This window comes from Brassica oleracea, chromosome C4 (assembly GCF_000695525.1).
Source record: "Brassica oleracea var. oleracea cultivar TO1000 chromosome C4, BOL, whole genome shotgun sequence".
Classification (NCBI taxonomy): domain Eukaryota; kingdom Viridiplantae; phylum Streptophyta; class Magnoliopsida; order Brassicales; family Brassicaceae; genus Brassica; species Brassica oleracea.
The window spans coordinates 7,828,835-7,843,432 of record NC_027751.1 but is presented as its reverse complement, the minus strand read 5'-3'; the positions used below and the strand labels follow the sequence as shown (position 1 = coordinate 7,843,432).

Here is a 14,598-nt window from a genome sequence, read left to right as displayed (position 1 = left end):
ATTTTACGATCTGTGGTAAGAGTGAGAAGAATATATATAGGGATCTAGATATCAGCGAGCCGGAGAGGGGAAGTGGAGGGTCCATAGGGATCTTGAATGGGGGATTTATGAGAGCACATTGAAGTGCTAGCGCTCTCATCGGAGGCGTTATGCGGGAGGAGGTAGGGGAGAGGAAGAGAATCGACGAAGGAATGAGGAGGCGATAAGGTTAGATGTTGAAGGAGAGAGATGTGTAGAACAGAATGAGACGGCGCTTAGGGTTAGGAACAGAATGAACACGGGAATATGCTCGGGCTTCGAGATGGGCCAAACTGGATTCGTATAATTTTTTTAAAAAAAATTTCAAGCCCAATCCGGCGGTGACGTGGCAATTTGATTGGCCCTGATTATTTTGAGCATGTGGATAGCCTTAGGAAGCTTAAAAATAGCCATTTTTATGTAGTGGGATAGATTTCACACTAATCACACACCTTAGCTTTCGAAAAATGCGCATGTAGTCTCCCATAATCCCTTTTATTTGTATTTTGTATATGTCTTCTTTGACATAATTTATTTCCGTTGGTAACAAATAGAATTTTAATGTTTGGGAATGGAATGAATACTCAAAATGGGAGTGAGTGGACGGGAAAAAATAAACCAGGCCAAAATGACCATGTTTAAAAACAAGTTGGCTCAAGCCCATAAAATTTTCACGACGAACAAAAGGCCCACAGAGAATTAATAAAAACACGCCAGAGGGACTGCTTAGTTCTTTTTCTTCTTCAGGAAAAATATTATATAGCTACGTCAAGGTTTTATAGCTTTAGATTAACCACAAATATGCCATGATTTCTGTGAAATGTGTTGATTTTGCCATCTTTAGAATGTTGTGTTACTTGCATTTTCCTGGGTAAGTATTTGGATAACTGCTCTGATGGTTAGTCTTTTATGCCTCAAGAGACCTCTTTTTTCTCTGTTGAGTACTTTAACTAGAAGTAAGTTCTTAATATCACATGACAGGTTCTGTATATGAAGCAGCTAGCTTCTTGTTTGTTTGTTGCTTTCTGTCATCTTTGTAGTGTTTTCATTTGTTGTTACTTGCATGTTTTCTGTATATATACGTGCAGCTAGATTTTTGTTTCTTTGTTGCTTTTGTTCATCTTGTAGTGTACTTGTTGCTTGTTTCTAGGTGCCGAATAATTCTTGGATTCCGTTGGGATGAACTAAAACGTTTCCTTATGGTTGTTGATGAACGTCTTGTACATCGTTTGCAAACAACTCTGAAGCAGACACGAGAGAATGATATCAATCTCTTCAATCAACTCCCATGAACGTTGCTCCTCATCATGCGCCGCTATCTACTTTTTAATACATTATCTAATTCACTAGTTAAGGTTTCAAACGAATTTTCGCACAATATAATATATCTCTATCTCTGAAACAATTGAGATTTTACAAAAAAAATAAAATTGTTAGATAATGCAAACGTGATCAGTTTTCCTTCTTTCCTGCGTTAACTGTGTTTTAAGAAATCAAGTTGATTTGGTCTAGTGGTATAGAAATTCCAGCTGGAGTGTCCGTCCCTGGATTCGAGCATTGGCCACTGCGAAAATTTACATGTGGGCTGCAGTATCCGAGACCGAAGACCGTTACACGGTGAGCCACATGGTGACGTCCTGGCAGCGTCCATGCGTACTTCGATCTCTAGTTTGGACCACCTCTGTGGGGCCAGGATATTCGATTAGCAAAAAAAAACTTTGTTTTAAGAACATTTCTAACATCCTTTTATTTTTGACTTTGTTTTACAGTAACTTTTTTCCAATCTTACGTATTTACCTCTATTTTTACGTAATTCAATTATTTTCTCTTGCATTAACTGTGTGTTAAAACATCTCTAACCTCTTTTTTTTACTTTGTTTAACAGTAAATTTTTCCAATCTTAATATTTGACTCTATTTTTAAGGAATTCAATTATTTTTTGTTAATCATTTTTTTCTTTAAAAATAAAATTGGAGTAAACTTAACTTTATTTCGAAATTTCTTTTTTTTTTTTTTTTGTAATTACTTTATTGTAAAAAAAGGAATAATACATTAGACCGAAACAAAAACATGGAAACACTGTGGGGCCCGTTTCGGTGATCACAATCTCAAAAGATCTGACGGTGGGAAATCACAGTTCACTACCTACGTGGAACAGTCCTTTTTGGGGTAATTAGAACGAGACAGCTCAAGCGGGGCTGGATGGGACCTAACCACGAAGACCAATCATGTGAAATGGTCGTGACACGTCAGCAATAACGGACGGGAGAGTGGGGTCCGCACGCGGCGGGTATGTCGTGGGGCTTGTTTGTTTGTAATGGGTTCGCTGTAACGGGAGACCCTCACTCTTCCTCTCCCCCACGTTCTCCGACACTGTGCTGCTTTGTCTAATCTCAATTATTTGGCTCCGTCTCTGGTCTATTGACCATTCTACCCTTCACTCACTCCCTGGACCGTTTAATGACTTTTATTTTATTTTAGACATTTTTAAAATAAGACCCAACAAAATAAAATTATTCTATACACCAAAATCCACCAAATATAAACTAACAATTTTAAGAATTAAGGTGTATTACATAAAGTCCACTATATTCAGCACTGATATTATATTTCCTTTTTATAAAATAGATACTTTAAATTCTTTATAATTCACTTTATATTATACAAACTATGCAAAATACAATTTCATAATTTTAATATATCATTTTTATACTTATTTCACTTCGCGCCGGACGCTAATCTTATCCTAATTAACTATTGTAAAATATTTGATCATCTAGGCAGAGTCTTTAAAAATTTTGATTTGTTTTTGGAATATAGATAGTTCTGAAAAATATGTTAGAGATATAATAATGAAATTAAAAAATCTTAAGGTATTAGTTTCAAGTTATTGCATATAAAAGCTGAAACTCTCATATACCGATATACGTAATGAAATGTATGAAGATATACATAGTGATTTATTTTTAAATTTTCTTACACAGTTTCAAGCAAGTAACAAGTTTTTAAAAAATTTCTTCGACAAATTTTTACAAAAATTAAAACAGACCCGTTAGCATGTAATGCTTAAAATTAATTTATAATTGCGATTTGTGTTAAGTTAGTATTATCACGAAGGTGTACTGATTCGATGAAGTTGGTTCTTATATTCATTGTTGACAACAAAAATTATGATACATTATATATAAAAATAAAACTACCAATTAGCCGTCTTATAACAATTAAAAAAAAAACAATTTGATTATTCGGCGAAGAGTCTTAAAAAGGTCAAAGAGCTTCCAAAAGACTAGGGGTGTTTCGGTCATTTGGTCGTCGTTTTGTCTACATCTTCTCTCATTTGACGTTGAAAAAGCCCATCATCTCTCTCCTTCTCCTCATTCTCACCCAGATACATTACAAGACTCGCTCTTTCTTCTCTCTTTCTTTTTGACACAACCATACGAAAGCTTTTTGATAGAAAAGCATATACCTTTCTTAATCAACCAACGAGGTAATTATCTGGACTTTTTTTTTTGCTTATTATTCATTCAGCGTGTTCTCACTTTTGTCTTAGGAACTTGTATGATTGATTCTTAATAAACTCTTTGTTTTAGCTTGTCCTAATCTTGAATTGACATTAGCAAAGTTTTACCTTTTTGCTGAACAGTTGATGATCATAGTTAAGCGTTTTTGGTGCAAGTGAATTATTATGATTTAATGCTTAAACAAGCTTTAAACTCGATTTGATACTTCGAAATAAATAAAGGATTAGACTTTTTGAGTGTTCTATTCAATTATTGTTGACATCACAAGCATTGCTATGTTCTTAGGATCAGATGGAACAATTGGTGGCCTTGAGATATTAAAGATCTACTGAGCTTAGTTCTCTTTCATTATCTTTGAGAGGCCTATACATTTGCTCTGTGTCTGAATGGCGTCTGAGAAACCCGTCCAGGATGTGACTGATGTTACTGAAACAAAGAAAGAGGAAGAGAATGTTGTTGTTGTTGAGAGTTCCAAAGACAAGAACATACCTGATGTTCTTGACTTATCCACCGAGAAAACTGATGAAAATGTTCCTGTAAAGGTAATAATGCTTCTTAATGAGCTCGTGTATTTGTCACTAGTCTAACATCTCTCTCTCTCTCTCTCTTGTGTTGTGCTTCTCTGCAGGAAGCTGGCCTCCCTGAGCCTGGGACCTCAGTGAAGAGTAAAACAGCTAACAAAATTGTTAAGAAGAAGACAGGGACCTTTTCAAGGAGCCCAAGGTTCCTTTCTCAGAGCTCTTCGTTTCCAGCTAGAGGAGCTCGTGATGATATCACTAGAAAGAGCATTGATGCAACAACAACACCAAAGGCTAGTTCTAAACCCGTTGTTGCAAGTGGATCAAGACCAAAGGCAACTGCATCTCCAATCAGCGGTGTCTCCACCAAGCGCAACAGTTTAGTATCTGCTCCCATCAAAAAACAAACTGTGGTAAGTACACTGAGCTGTGGTCTCAATATGTCTTGTTATAAGCAATATTCTTATCGGTTTCTCCTTGTACTGTGTCAGCCTGTGAAACCCGTTTCTAAGACTGCAGCTAAAGTCCCTGCTTCCAAGTGAGTCAAATTGCTTTCTTATTTCAAATATGTGTATATATATATAAGCCAACTAAGCCAATATGAAATTGCAGATTGGTGGTTGACGAAGGTTCTAAATCCATTAAAGATGAAATGGCAAGCAAGAACACTGAAGATGCCCCATCAACCGCCGTGTAAGTTCTCTCTGTAGGCCTGGGATTTTTGTCCTAACCGCCAAACCGAACCAAAGGTTTGGGTAGTTCAGCTAAGAGTTTGGCTCGATTCAATAGGTTTAAAAAAAGTTTGGTTTCTGGTTTGGTTCGGTTCGGTTCGGTGATCATCCGTTTTTCTTTCAATACAAAAATATATAACCAAACCTATACCAAAAACCTGAACTGAACTAATCTAACTAACTAAATTTCTAACCAAATTTAACCAAACTTATCCGAAATTTTAATCAAAAACTTTGGTAGAATTCTCAAAACCCGAACTAACCAAATAGTGAACCGAATTTTATTTCGGGTTGGTAAGATTTAAATCGAACTGTACTACCCGAACCCACATGCTTACCTCTTTGTGTTGGATGTGGAAGTACTGTACATTAAAGAGTGAATGTATCTGTAACTTACAGGGTGGCAGAGAAAGTATCTAAACCAGTGAAAGGTGAAGTGGCAAGCAAGGAAGATGATGACACCCGTTCAACTACCACTTCGTATGTCATTATCTTCATGTTCTCCTCTATGTTTGTTAATCACATATGTATATAATGTTTGGATGTTCCACAGAACTTCAACACCTCGTGGGAGAAGAAGCAGCGTTGGGTCTGCTTCTGGATTTTCATTCAGGTTGGAGGAACGTGCTGAGAAACGGAAGGAGGTTACGCTATGCTTACAACCTTTTTATTTGGAACTTTCTAGAGCAGATTATAGTCTCCTCTGAACTTTTGTCTCCGTTTTGGGTTTGGTCTTTTAGTTCTATATGAAACTAGAAGAGAAGATCCAAGCTAAGGAAGTAGAGAAGACAACTTTGCAGGCTAAGTCAAAGGTTAGTTAAACACATCTTCTGTAATGGATGCAGACTTTTTCTTATTAGTCTGGCGTCTTTTGTAATTTGTTCAGGAGAGTCAGGAAGAAGAGATCAAAAGGTTGAGGAAGAGCTTGACGTTCAAGGCTGGTTCCATGCCCAGTTTCTACAAAGAGCCTCCACCTAAGGTTGAATTGAAGAAGGTTTGCTTCTTTGCTCTCTTCCTGTGTGATCATTAATACTTGTACTGAATCACAGTTGTTATATTATCGATGTGTGGTTTGTGAAAATGTTGTAGATACCAACTACTCGTCCTAAATCTCCAAAGCTAGGACGCAGAAAGAGTAGCAGTGATGCAACAGGAGGTGAGACTGGTGCTCCTCGAGTGACAAAACCAAGAGACTCACCATTATCATCATCATCTAGCTTGAAGAAACCCATAACAAAGTCTCAGCCAAAGACTGAGTCAGTGAAGGGCAAAGAAAGGAAGAAAGAAGAAGCAGAGAAAAGAAGAGAGGAGCATAAGGCTTCTTCTACTGTGGCTGCTAAACCTGAAGAGAAGAAAGAAGAAGCAGAGGAGGAGATGGTCTCTTGCGTGGCTGTGGCTGCTAAACCGGAAGAGATTAAACCGGAATCAAACAACATCCAAGTGAAGGCTGAGATTATGACAAGTGAAGTTGCAGTGGGAAGCTCATAAAAGCAAGAAAGGCTTTTGGATCTTGGAATAAATCTCTTATCTCTTCTTCTTTTTCAAAAGCTTTAGTGTGAATAGAGTTGTTTGCATTTGCGTCATACTTTGAGAGTTGCTCTCCATTTCTTCAGTTTTTATTTTTTTCTTTTTGGAAATTAAGCCTCAGATTGTTTCTTTAAGATATGGTCTTTAATATATGTTGGATTCAAAAAATGTAACTTATATTTGTATAATGAGGATATATGTGTGAATTTGAAGAGTGAAAAAAGTGTTTGAGTTGTACAAATGTTAAATATCAAAGGAGGATGGTGGTGTTTAAACTTTACTAAGGTCAGATACAAGCATCCTCCGTGGTGTATTCTGTATTTGCAACATGTTTGTGGTCGGCTAAGTGTTTATGCTTGGAGTTGTTAACGGTTGGTTTTGAGTCTTTTGACTAACGTTGGATATACTTGGAGTTTTCAGCTAATGAAGTATTTGGAGTTTATTAAGGCCGAAATTGACCCAATCAAAAATGGATTATGCTTGGAGTTGTTAACCATACAAGATTTTATGATCCAAAATGTTAAGTGTACCTCTTAATTCTCACAATGTCTTATTTAGGTAAGACTTCTTTTACGGATCGATGAACACGAAATGATATGAGGAAAGACAAAATAGAAATGGTCTTAAATATTGCACTAAGACCCTTGATAACATTTGACTTTGACTAGAGAAGCCCAGCATACTACACATTTGTGAATTTTGGGTGAATAAAGAAAAGAAGAAGTTGTTGACAAAAAAAGAAGAAGAAGTTAGTAGTATTAATTTGCTAAGGACTGGAGACATCTATGTTGGTTTATTTCTAACAAAATTATAAGTTAAAACTTAATGAGGATCATTGATTGTCATATTGGTAGGTAACAAAAGGGAGCAACATTTTTTTCTTTGCACGAACTGATAGTAGAGAGGGCAAACAATAAACTTTTTCATTGTTTTTATATCAAAATTTGCAAAGTAGCATTTAACAAAAGAGGAGAGAATCCCTGGCTTAAGCTGCCCTCCAAAAAACTTAGTAGCAGGAGCAAAGGAAAAGGAAAGTAAGAGACCATTTTTAGCAAAGCTTCTTCTGACCACGCCCCACCAAAATAATAGAAACGGGCTAGTGGGCTCAGAGCCCAAGCAAAGAGAGAGAATGAAGAAACTGGTCGTTTCTGCCTACATTTTGTGTGTGTGCGCGCGCGCGCGTGAGAGAGATAATTTATTGATAGGAGGAATGTACATTTACAACGTAGATGGTATAATGAAAATGTGGAATCAAGTTTTTTGGCTTACTTATTGTCGAGCCCGAGCAGTCTGAAGATGCAATGCTGACTGGTTTGAGAAGCTATCAGAAGTGATCATGATCTATTCCAAAAGACGTGGTAGTACATGAAGTGGTACATGAAGTCCTTCGAGAAGTTAAGCTGTGAGGCGACTACTGAAATACATAAGTAGACATGGGCTCGACTTATACAAGCCAAGACGTGGCTAATGAGTTGGGTAAACATCTTAAATAATATATTTAAGATGAGGAAGAACTTTCTTATTCTTAAGAGAAAAAAAAGGAAAGATTGTTTAAAGTCCTAGGTTTAGGGTTTTGGCAATCAGATAAATACCAGGAGGCCGTCAAAGAAAAAGACACGTGCCCAGAGTATTCCTGACAGAGGCACACAGGTGTGTGGCGTCGTCCCACCAGACAGATGGTGAGATCTGTTGGTGGTTTATTTATAGAGAACTATACTCGTCGGAAAAGACATTGAGTAGTAGTTACTCTAAACCATTGTAATCTAGATAAGAGTGGTAGGCACAAGTGTGTGTTGGATACCATATAGCAATTGTAGGTTTCGGCCTTTTCTAGTGAATGGTTTCTAGACGTGGTCCCTAGGAAACGAACCCCGTTATCAAATCTCTATGTGTTCTTTACTTTATGCTGATACATATTTTATATATATGCACTCGAACACATAGATCTAGACACAAATTGCACTTTCACAGTCAAGTGGATCCAAGTTTAGAGATCTGATCTGCATAGGATGACTGTGTACCACTCATTATAGTGATCACCGCGGATAATTAGGTAAGAATCATGATGATCCATAGCCTTTTAAGTCCTGACAGTGGCTTATAATCTGATTCTTGGGTTCACATGCGTTTTCTTCTCTTTTTGTGGGGAGCATTTGGTTTCTCTAGGTACAATTCGACTTTGGGCTTTAACTTTATATCGACTGTATATACATTATCTTCTTGGCCTCAAACGTGCTTTAATGTACCACGCTCGTGATAACAAACACAAACCCCAAAACGATACCTAACACTACTCGTATGAAGAATTGCAATAATAATATCCCAGTCTGCGTTGGAGACACTGGATTATGATTTTCTTACCAAGTAACAAAATAATCAACACTTCTGTACTACGCTTCTGTGCACAACCACTAATCATTAATAATATTTCTTTCTTAGAAAAATAAAATTTCAAAACAATGAGTTATGTTTTCTAGTATAATTTACGTATAACGGAAAGAGATTCAGCACATGTATTATGAACAAATTCTATCTTAGTCTCTTTCTTTTATAGAATAGATGAGATTCAAAATGAAGTAGATCTGTCTATCTATCCGAGTCACCATAAACCCCAAAAAGAAAAATTCGATTATACCGTTACAAAGGACATTGACGTAAAGTAAGTGGGGTCAATCGAAAACAATATAAAATTAGAAGGGCACAAATAGAAACAAAAATTAAAAGGCTTCACTCGCTGGAGGAGGTGTAGGCTTCCCTCCACATCTCTATGCCCCCCCCCAACACAAAACTCCTCCCTTCCCTCGTTTTCTGCTCTCTCTCTCTCTCTCACTAAAACCCTCGCCTCCCCCTTCTCTCACCTCCTCCGCCGTCGCCGCCGGGATCTTCAAATCGAACTCCGCTTTAAAACGATCCATGTCCGGCGGCGTACGATCTTCCCCTGGTTCTTCTCGCCAGCCGCCGCCGCCACCGCAGCATCCGGCGGCATCTGTGCCCGTGGTGCCACCAATACGTCGACACTTAGCGTTCGCCTCAACGAAACCACCGTTCCATCCCTCGGATAACTACCACCGATTCACCCCTTCGCACCACGCTAACAACCTCGTCAATGGCTGTGGAGGACTCGTAGATCGGGAGGAGGACGCCGTCGTTCTTAGATCTCCCGTGAGTTCGCCTCGGGTTTTTCGATTTTGCTCGATTTTGGATTTTGACTAGCGGAAACTTCGTGGATATTAATGCGATTATCGCGGAGCTTTGTAGAATTTTTAACCTCAGTTTAGCTTCACGATGGTACATTTGTGTGCGAATCGAATTACACGAACTTGACACGCGAATCTAGTCAACCATTTTATTCCAATTGTTATTGTGCAATTTTGATTGCCCCAACTGTTAAATTGTGTGCGAGTTGCTCTCCTTGTTGAGTATCCAGTGAAGCTTGGTGGTTTTTTTTTATCATGTACAATGGTTGAAGTAGATTCCATTCTTGTGAAAGTTTGTGATGAATTGTGTATTAGACCTTTTGGATGGTATCTCTCTTTGCCTGTTGTTTTGGGGATGGACCAACTTCTTTCAAGTTAATAACAGTTAGGATATTTGCAGTCACGGAAGAGAAAGTCGACTATGGATGTGGTTACTACTACTACCACTTCTACTAGTAATGGATTCACGAGTTCTGATGGTTTCACTAGGAGTCCCTGCCGAACTCCGGTTTCAGCAAAAGGAGGCAGAGTCAACATCAAGTCAAAAGCCAAAGGAAACCAGTCCATTCCCCAAACACCCATCTCAAATATTGGTAAGAAGAAAGAACTACTCTTTCTTGTTTGAATTATCCTTCATGCCTGGGGAGGAACAAGCAGCTCAAAGAGCTGATTGGGTTCATGGTAAATTTGCAGGTTCTCCTGCCACACTAACTCCTTCTGGAAGTTGCCGTTATGACAGTTCTTTAGGTAATTAACTAGACCACTGTTTCCTATTTATCTCTAAGATTTATCCATGGTGGTGTGGTGAATATGAAGATGCTGATGACGTAAACCTGCGCAGGTCTCCTTACGAAAAAGTTCGTCAATCTTATCAAACAAGCCAAAGATGGAATGCTGGACCTGAACAAAGCTGCAGAGACATTGGAGGTGCAGAAACGTCGTATATATGATATTACAAACGTTTTGGAGGGGATTGATCTCATTGAAAAGCCTTTGAAGAACCGAATCCTTTGGAAGTGAGGATTTTTATGATATAATTAATATGCTTATGCAGTTCGAACCATGTCTTTGTTGGGATACTTCTTCAATCACTTAAATACATCTATACTCACCTGTGGATTAATAAACTTGACCAGGGGAGTTGATGCTTTGAGGCCTGGCGATGTGGATGCTGATGTTTCTGACGTACAGGTGCGGTATATCACAATGCACTTGATAAATTTATTATGCACTTAAGTGAAATGGCATGCACTTAGATTCTGGCCTCGGTTGATTGTTTTCTTCTTGCAGGCAGAAATTGAAAACCTTTCCCTCGAGGAACAAGCGCTAGATAACCAAATCAGGTTTCATAGCATTCATTTTAAGAGTTTTAGGATGTTGTGATTATCGACTCAACCATTGCTGACGTTTAATAACTTGTTTTCAGAGAAACGGAGCAAAGATTAAGAGATCTGAGCGAAAATGAAAAGAATCAGAAGTATAAATCTCCGTATATCTATTGTTTTATAGGCTAATTTTTACTTAAATGCTATTCTTATGATGGGGACTTAACCAGTCTATCCCCATTGTTCAGATGGCTTTTTGTAACTGAAGAGGACATCAAGAGTTTGCCCGGTTTCCAGGTCTGTCCATCTTATTTTATGTCGTCTGCCAATCTCAAAACTTTCTTGTTTACTTATATCTCAACTCTCACTTTGCTGCCTCCGCAGAACCAGACACTGATAGCCGTCAAAGCTCCTCATGGCACAACTTTGGAAGTCCCTGATCCAGATGAGGTTAGACTCTTTCAGCAACTTTGGAAGACATCTGGTATTTATCATTTCTTATCTACATTGACAGGCGGTTGGCCACCCTCAAAGGAGATACAGGATCATCCTCAGAAGTACAATGGGTCCTATTGACGTATACCTTGTTAGGTACTTTTCTTTCTCGTTATGAATATATGTCGAGGAATTCAAATGATAGAAGGAAGACACTTTTCTGCTTACATGTCTTTTACTTTGACATCATGTTCAGTGAATTTGAGGAGAAGTTTGAAGACACAAATGGGCCTGCTGCACCACCACCACCATGCTTGCCTATTGCTTCTTGCTCGGGATCTACAGAAAACCGTAACATAGAAGCCTTAACTGTTGATAACACAGGAACTGCCGTTGAGGATCAGTTGTCTCAAACCCATGCAAATGCTCAACCCGGCGAGACCTCTGATCTTAACTATTTGGAGGAGCAGGTAGGTGGAATGCTTAAGATTACTCCCTCTGAAGTCGAAGTAAGACATCCTCGATTATTTTTAGAAATTACTCAGCACAAATTATAGAAGTCCTGAAATTTTGGCATGACACTCGCTTACCTCTTGATGTGTTATATTTTGCAGAATGATGATACGGATTACTGGCTTCTCTCCAATGCGGACATTAGCATGACAGATATTTGGAAAACAGACTGTATCCTTCGATTTTTCAAAAACTGTTTCTCTCTTTATGGGTGTTCAATGTATATATATATATATATATTGCAATCCTTAACTCATATGCTAAAGGTGGTATCGATTGGGACTATGGAATAGCTGATGTGAGTACTCCACCACCGATAATCGGTGACATATCCCCAACCGCTATTGACTCAATCCCGAGATGATGCAAGAAGGTCAAACATGCATCTCATCCCAAATGCTTTTCTTTCTCAACAACTCTTGGCGCCCCAATCAAATCTAAGGAGGGACCAAATACAGAAACGTGTATGGACCAATGGCAGGTGCGTACCATAAATTATACGATTAAAATTATGATCTCATTTATCGCTGGAGTGGTGTAACGAGTGACAATGTAGAGAAGTACTGGTTAATGTAAGTTCCAGAGAGATATATTGGTACACTAGTTGATTATAAATTTTGACCATTCAATTGCATCGTTATTATCTGCTAAATGAGCTGCACACCAGGTTTAGTTAACCGACACACAAATATTTGTATTAATACTTCTGCTTAAATTTACAAAACCACAAGAACATACAAAGTTCAGCTGTTTGGTTTTTAAGACGGTTTCAAAACTTTCACTTTTCTTTGCCTATACATAACAAATTAGAAAGGGCTCTCCACGTTTATGTACGTTACTATGATGCGGCCTGAGACCTGGAGTTAGAACTTCGAAGCCTGGCTCGGGCATCGGTGATGGGTGATCCTGGAATTGTATCTGGAATGTCGACTCCTTCTCCGTTGAACGTTCTGGCTGCTTCTCGGCCTGGTGTTTGGGGTGGTGTCGGTGGTGGCCACTTCCGCCCCCTGCTCGTTTGCTTCTCTAGCGATCGCAACGCTGATAATGATTTGTTCAACGCTCTAGGGGCGGGTGGTGAGTTCGGTTCACTCTCTGTCTCCACCGGTGACTGCTTTTTAACGTTCACGTTCGGCTTCACAAGTAACACAAAAGGGTCAGACATTATCAAGTAGTACTAACATATGTGAACTGAGAGACGATATTTTAAGGCAACCGATGGGTTAGTACCGGTTGGTTAGCTGCGGCTGCAGCAGGGAGCCGGAGCGATTGGGCGAGTACATATTGAAAAGCCTGAATGAAGGTGGATTGAGCAGCCTGGGCAAAGTTGTGGAAGTAGAATATGAAAAAGTCCCAAGCTCTAGCTCGCAACTCCATAATCTTTCTGTCAATTTCTGTCTCATGCTGAGCTATGTATGGCTTCAACAACGTCTCATACACATGTCTCGTTCCCTTCATCCATTGTTTCTCGAGTTATATAATTAGTGGATAACCATTTATATAATATAAGTATTATCCAACAAGGCAAAATGTCTAGTACCTTAGTTTTGGGATACCACAGATATACGAAGAAGACCACTTTCATTTCTCCATATAATGGTAACCTGCAAAATAATAATTGCATTTGCAAATTATTTAATGAATGATATATTATAAATTAGGGCATGAATAAGATATTTTTTTGGTAAACATGAATAAGATATTTATTACCATGAGATAAATATATCGCCAACCCTCTCGAACGACGAAATTAGCGCCAACAGTATCCTAAATATTTGAACACAAATATTTAGTAAAATAACAATTTTTTAAATTTATACTGAGTTGAAACTATAATGTGCATCCCATACATTGATGTCTCAGTAAAATTATTCTAATAGAAATGTACCATTAGTTTCTAAGTTGTATATTATATAATAGTTCGAAACAAAATGGACATTTCTTTTAAAATATATTATAGACTTTTGTAGGAAATATTATCTGAAATTAATTATAGATATTTTCTAACAAGCAACACCAACCTTACCCGAATTTCGCAGTCTTCTAACTTCTCAAAATTAAACAATCCAAAAATCAAAAGAAATCTAACTTTCACCAAACTAACATCATTACAACACATGCGCAGTGGATTTATATATGAATGTTATAAACATAATAAGGATGCGATTTATAAGTACCAGTATTGGCACCAGAATCTGAGTTCCTCGATATCAACTTTGTTCTTCTCCACCGTTTTAAAGCATTCGAAAGCTGGGTATGTGTACCCTAATATTAATCTGCCATCATATATCACCATTTTTATAATCATATATACATACATAATCTATCAAGACATCCAATTATGATGAACCAAATAAATAACAAGATAAGATAGGGCGGGACATACACAAGGAATCTGATGATGAGATCTCCCAACATCTTCAACCAATTCAGAATTATGTCCTGTTTGTACATTCCATTACAAACATAACAGAACCGATTAGCAAACCCAAATGATAATTTTTTTAGCAGATAATAATCGTTAACGAACCGATTGAAGAAGATCAAAGTCGTTAGGAAGATCTCGTCCTCGTATTGCTTCTTGAACGTATGAAGAAGAATGTGTGGACTTGTTCTTTTCCCGAGGAACCCAGAAGGATTAAAACTGCAAATGATACAAAACTATGTTTATTGGTTATGGATTTCGTATACTACAAGAAATTATAAAATAAATATTTAAGTTAATAACAAACCTAAATTAAAGGAGAGGGTGTCTCTCCGATTTAAGCAAAGAAAGAAAAACAGAAACTTTGAAACTCGAAGGGAAGAAAAAA

At 37.9% G+C, this 14,598-nt stretch overlaps 3 protein-coding genes across 5 annotated transcripts; 2 read left to right on the top strand and 1 right to left on the bottom strand.

Moving 5' to 3' along the window:
* The first annotated feature begins 3,359 nt into the window (after positions 1–3,359).
* On the top strand, positions 3,360–6,524 carry LOC106343023 (protein WVD2-like 1). 2 transcript variants are annotated; one of them, XM_013782126.1, is made up of 10 exons: positions 3,360–3,508; positions 3,828–4,084; positions 4,171–4,473; positions 4,552–4,598; positions 4,673–4,753; positions 5,191–5,271; positions 5,345–5,435; positions 5,532–5,603; positions 5,678–5,785; positions 5,881–6,524. In XM_013782126.1, exons 2-10 carry the CDS (start codon positions 3,929–3,931, stop codon positions 6,277–6,279), a joined length of 1,338 nt encoding a protein of 445 aa, XP_013637580.1. In that variant the 5' UTR covers positions 3,360–3,508; positions 3,828–3,928; the 3' UTR covers positions 6,280–6,524. The 2 variants fall into 2 exon arrangements, with proteins under 2 accessions (XP_013637580.1, XP_013637581.1); XM_013782127.1 differs by having other exon boundaries at positions 3,384–3,508; positions 3,834–4,084.
* A 2,530-nt stretch (positions 6,525–9,054) lies between these two features.
* Positions 9,055–12,414, top strand: LOC106337143 (transcription factor E2FA-like). 2 transcript variants are annotated; one of them, XM_013776195.1, is made up of 13 exons: positions 9,055–9,480; positions 9,916–10,108; positions 10,209–10,262; positions 10,357–10,531; positions 10,652–10,706; positions 10,806–10,858; positions 10,942–10,992; positions 11,089–11,137; positions 11,225–11,290; positions 11,355–11,431; positions 11,532–11,784; positions 11,890–11,959; positions 12,055–12,414. In XM_013776195.1, exons 1-13 carry the CDS (start codon positions 9,232–9,234, stop codon positions 12,150–12,152), a joined length of 1,443 nt encoding a protein of 480 aa, XP_013631649.1. In that variant the 5' UTR covers positions 9,055–9,231; the 3' UTR covers positions 12,153–12,414. The 2 variants fall into 2 exon arrangements, with proteins under 2 accessions (XP_013631649.1, XP_013631650.1); XM_013776196.1 differs by having other exon boundaries at positions 11,532–11,745; positions 12,055–12,378.
* A 106-nt stretch (positions 12,415–12,520) lies between these two features.
* On the bottom strand, positions 12,521–14,598 carry LOC106337144 (HVA22-like protein j). The gene is made up of 8 exons (XM_013776198.1): positions 14,518–14,598; positions 14,316–14,429; positions 14,172–14,227; positions 13,963–14,061; positions 13,496–13,552; positions 13,326–13,389; positions 13,016–13,237; positions 12,521–12,920 (listed from the first exon to the last, which is right to left on the bottom strand). Exons 3-8 carry the CDS (start codon positions 14,201–14,203, stop codon positions 12,627–12,629), a joined length of 768 nt encoding a protein of 255 aa, XP_013631652.1. The 5' UTR covers positions 14,204–14,227; positions 14,316–14,429; positions 14,518–14,598; the 3' UTR covers positions 12,521–12,626.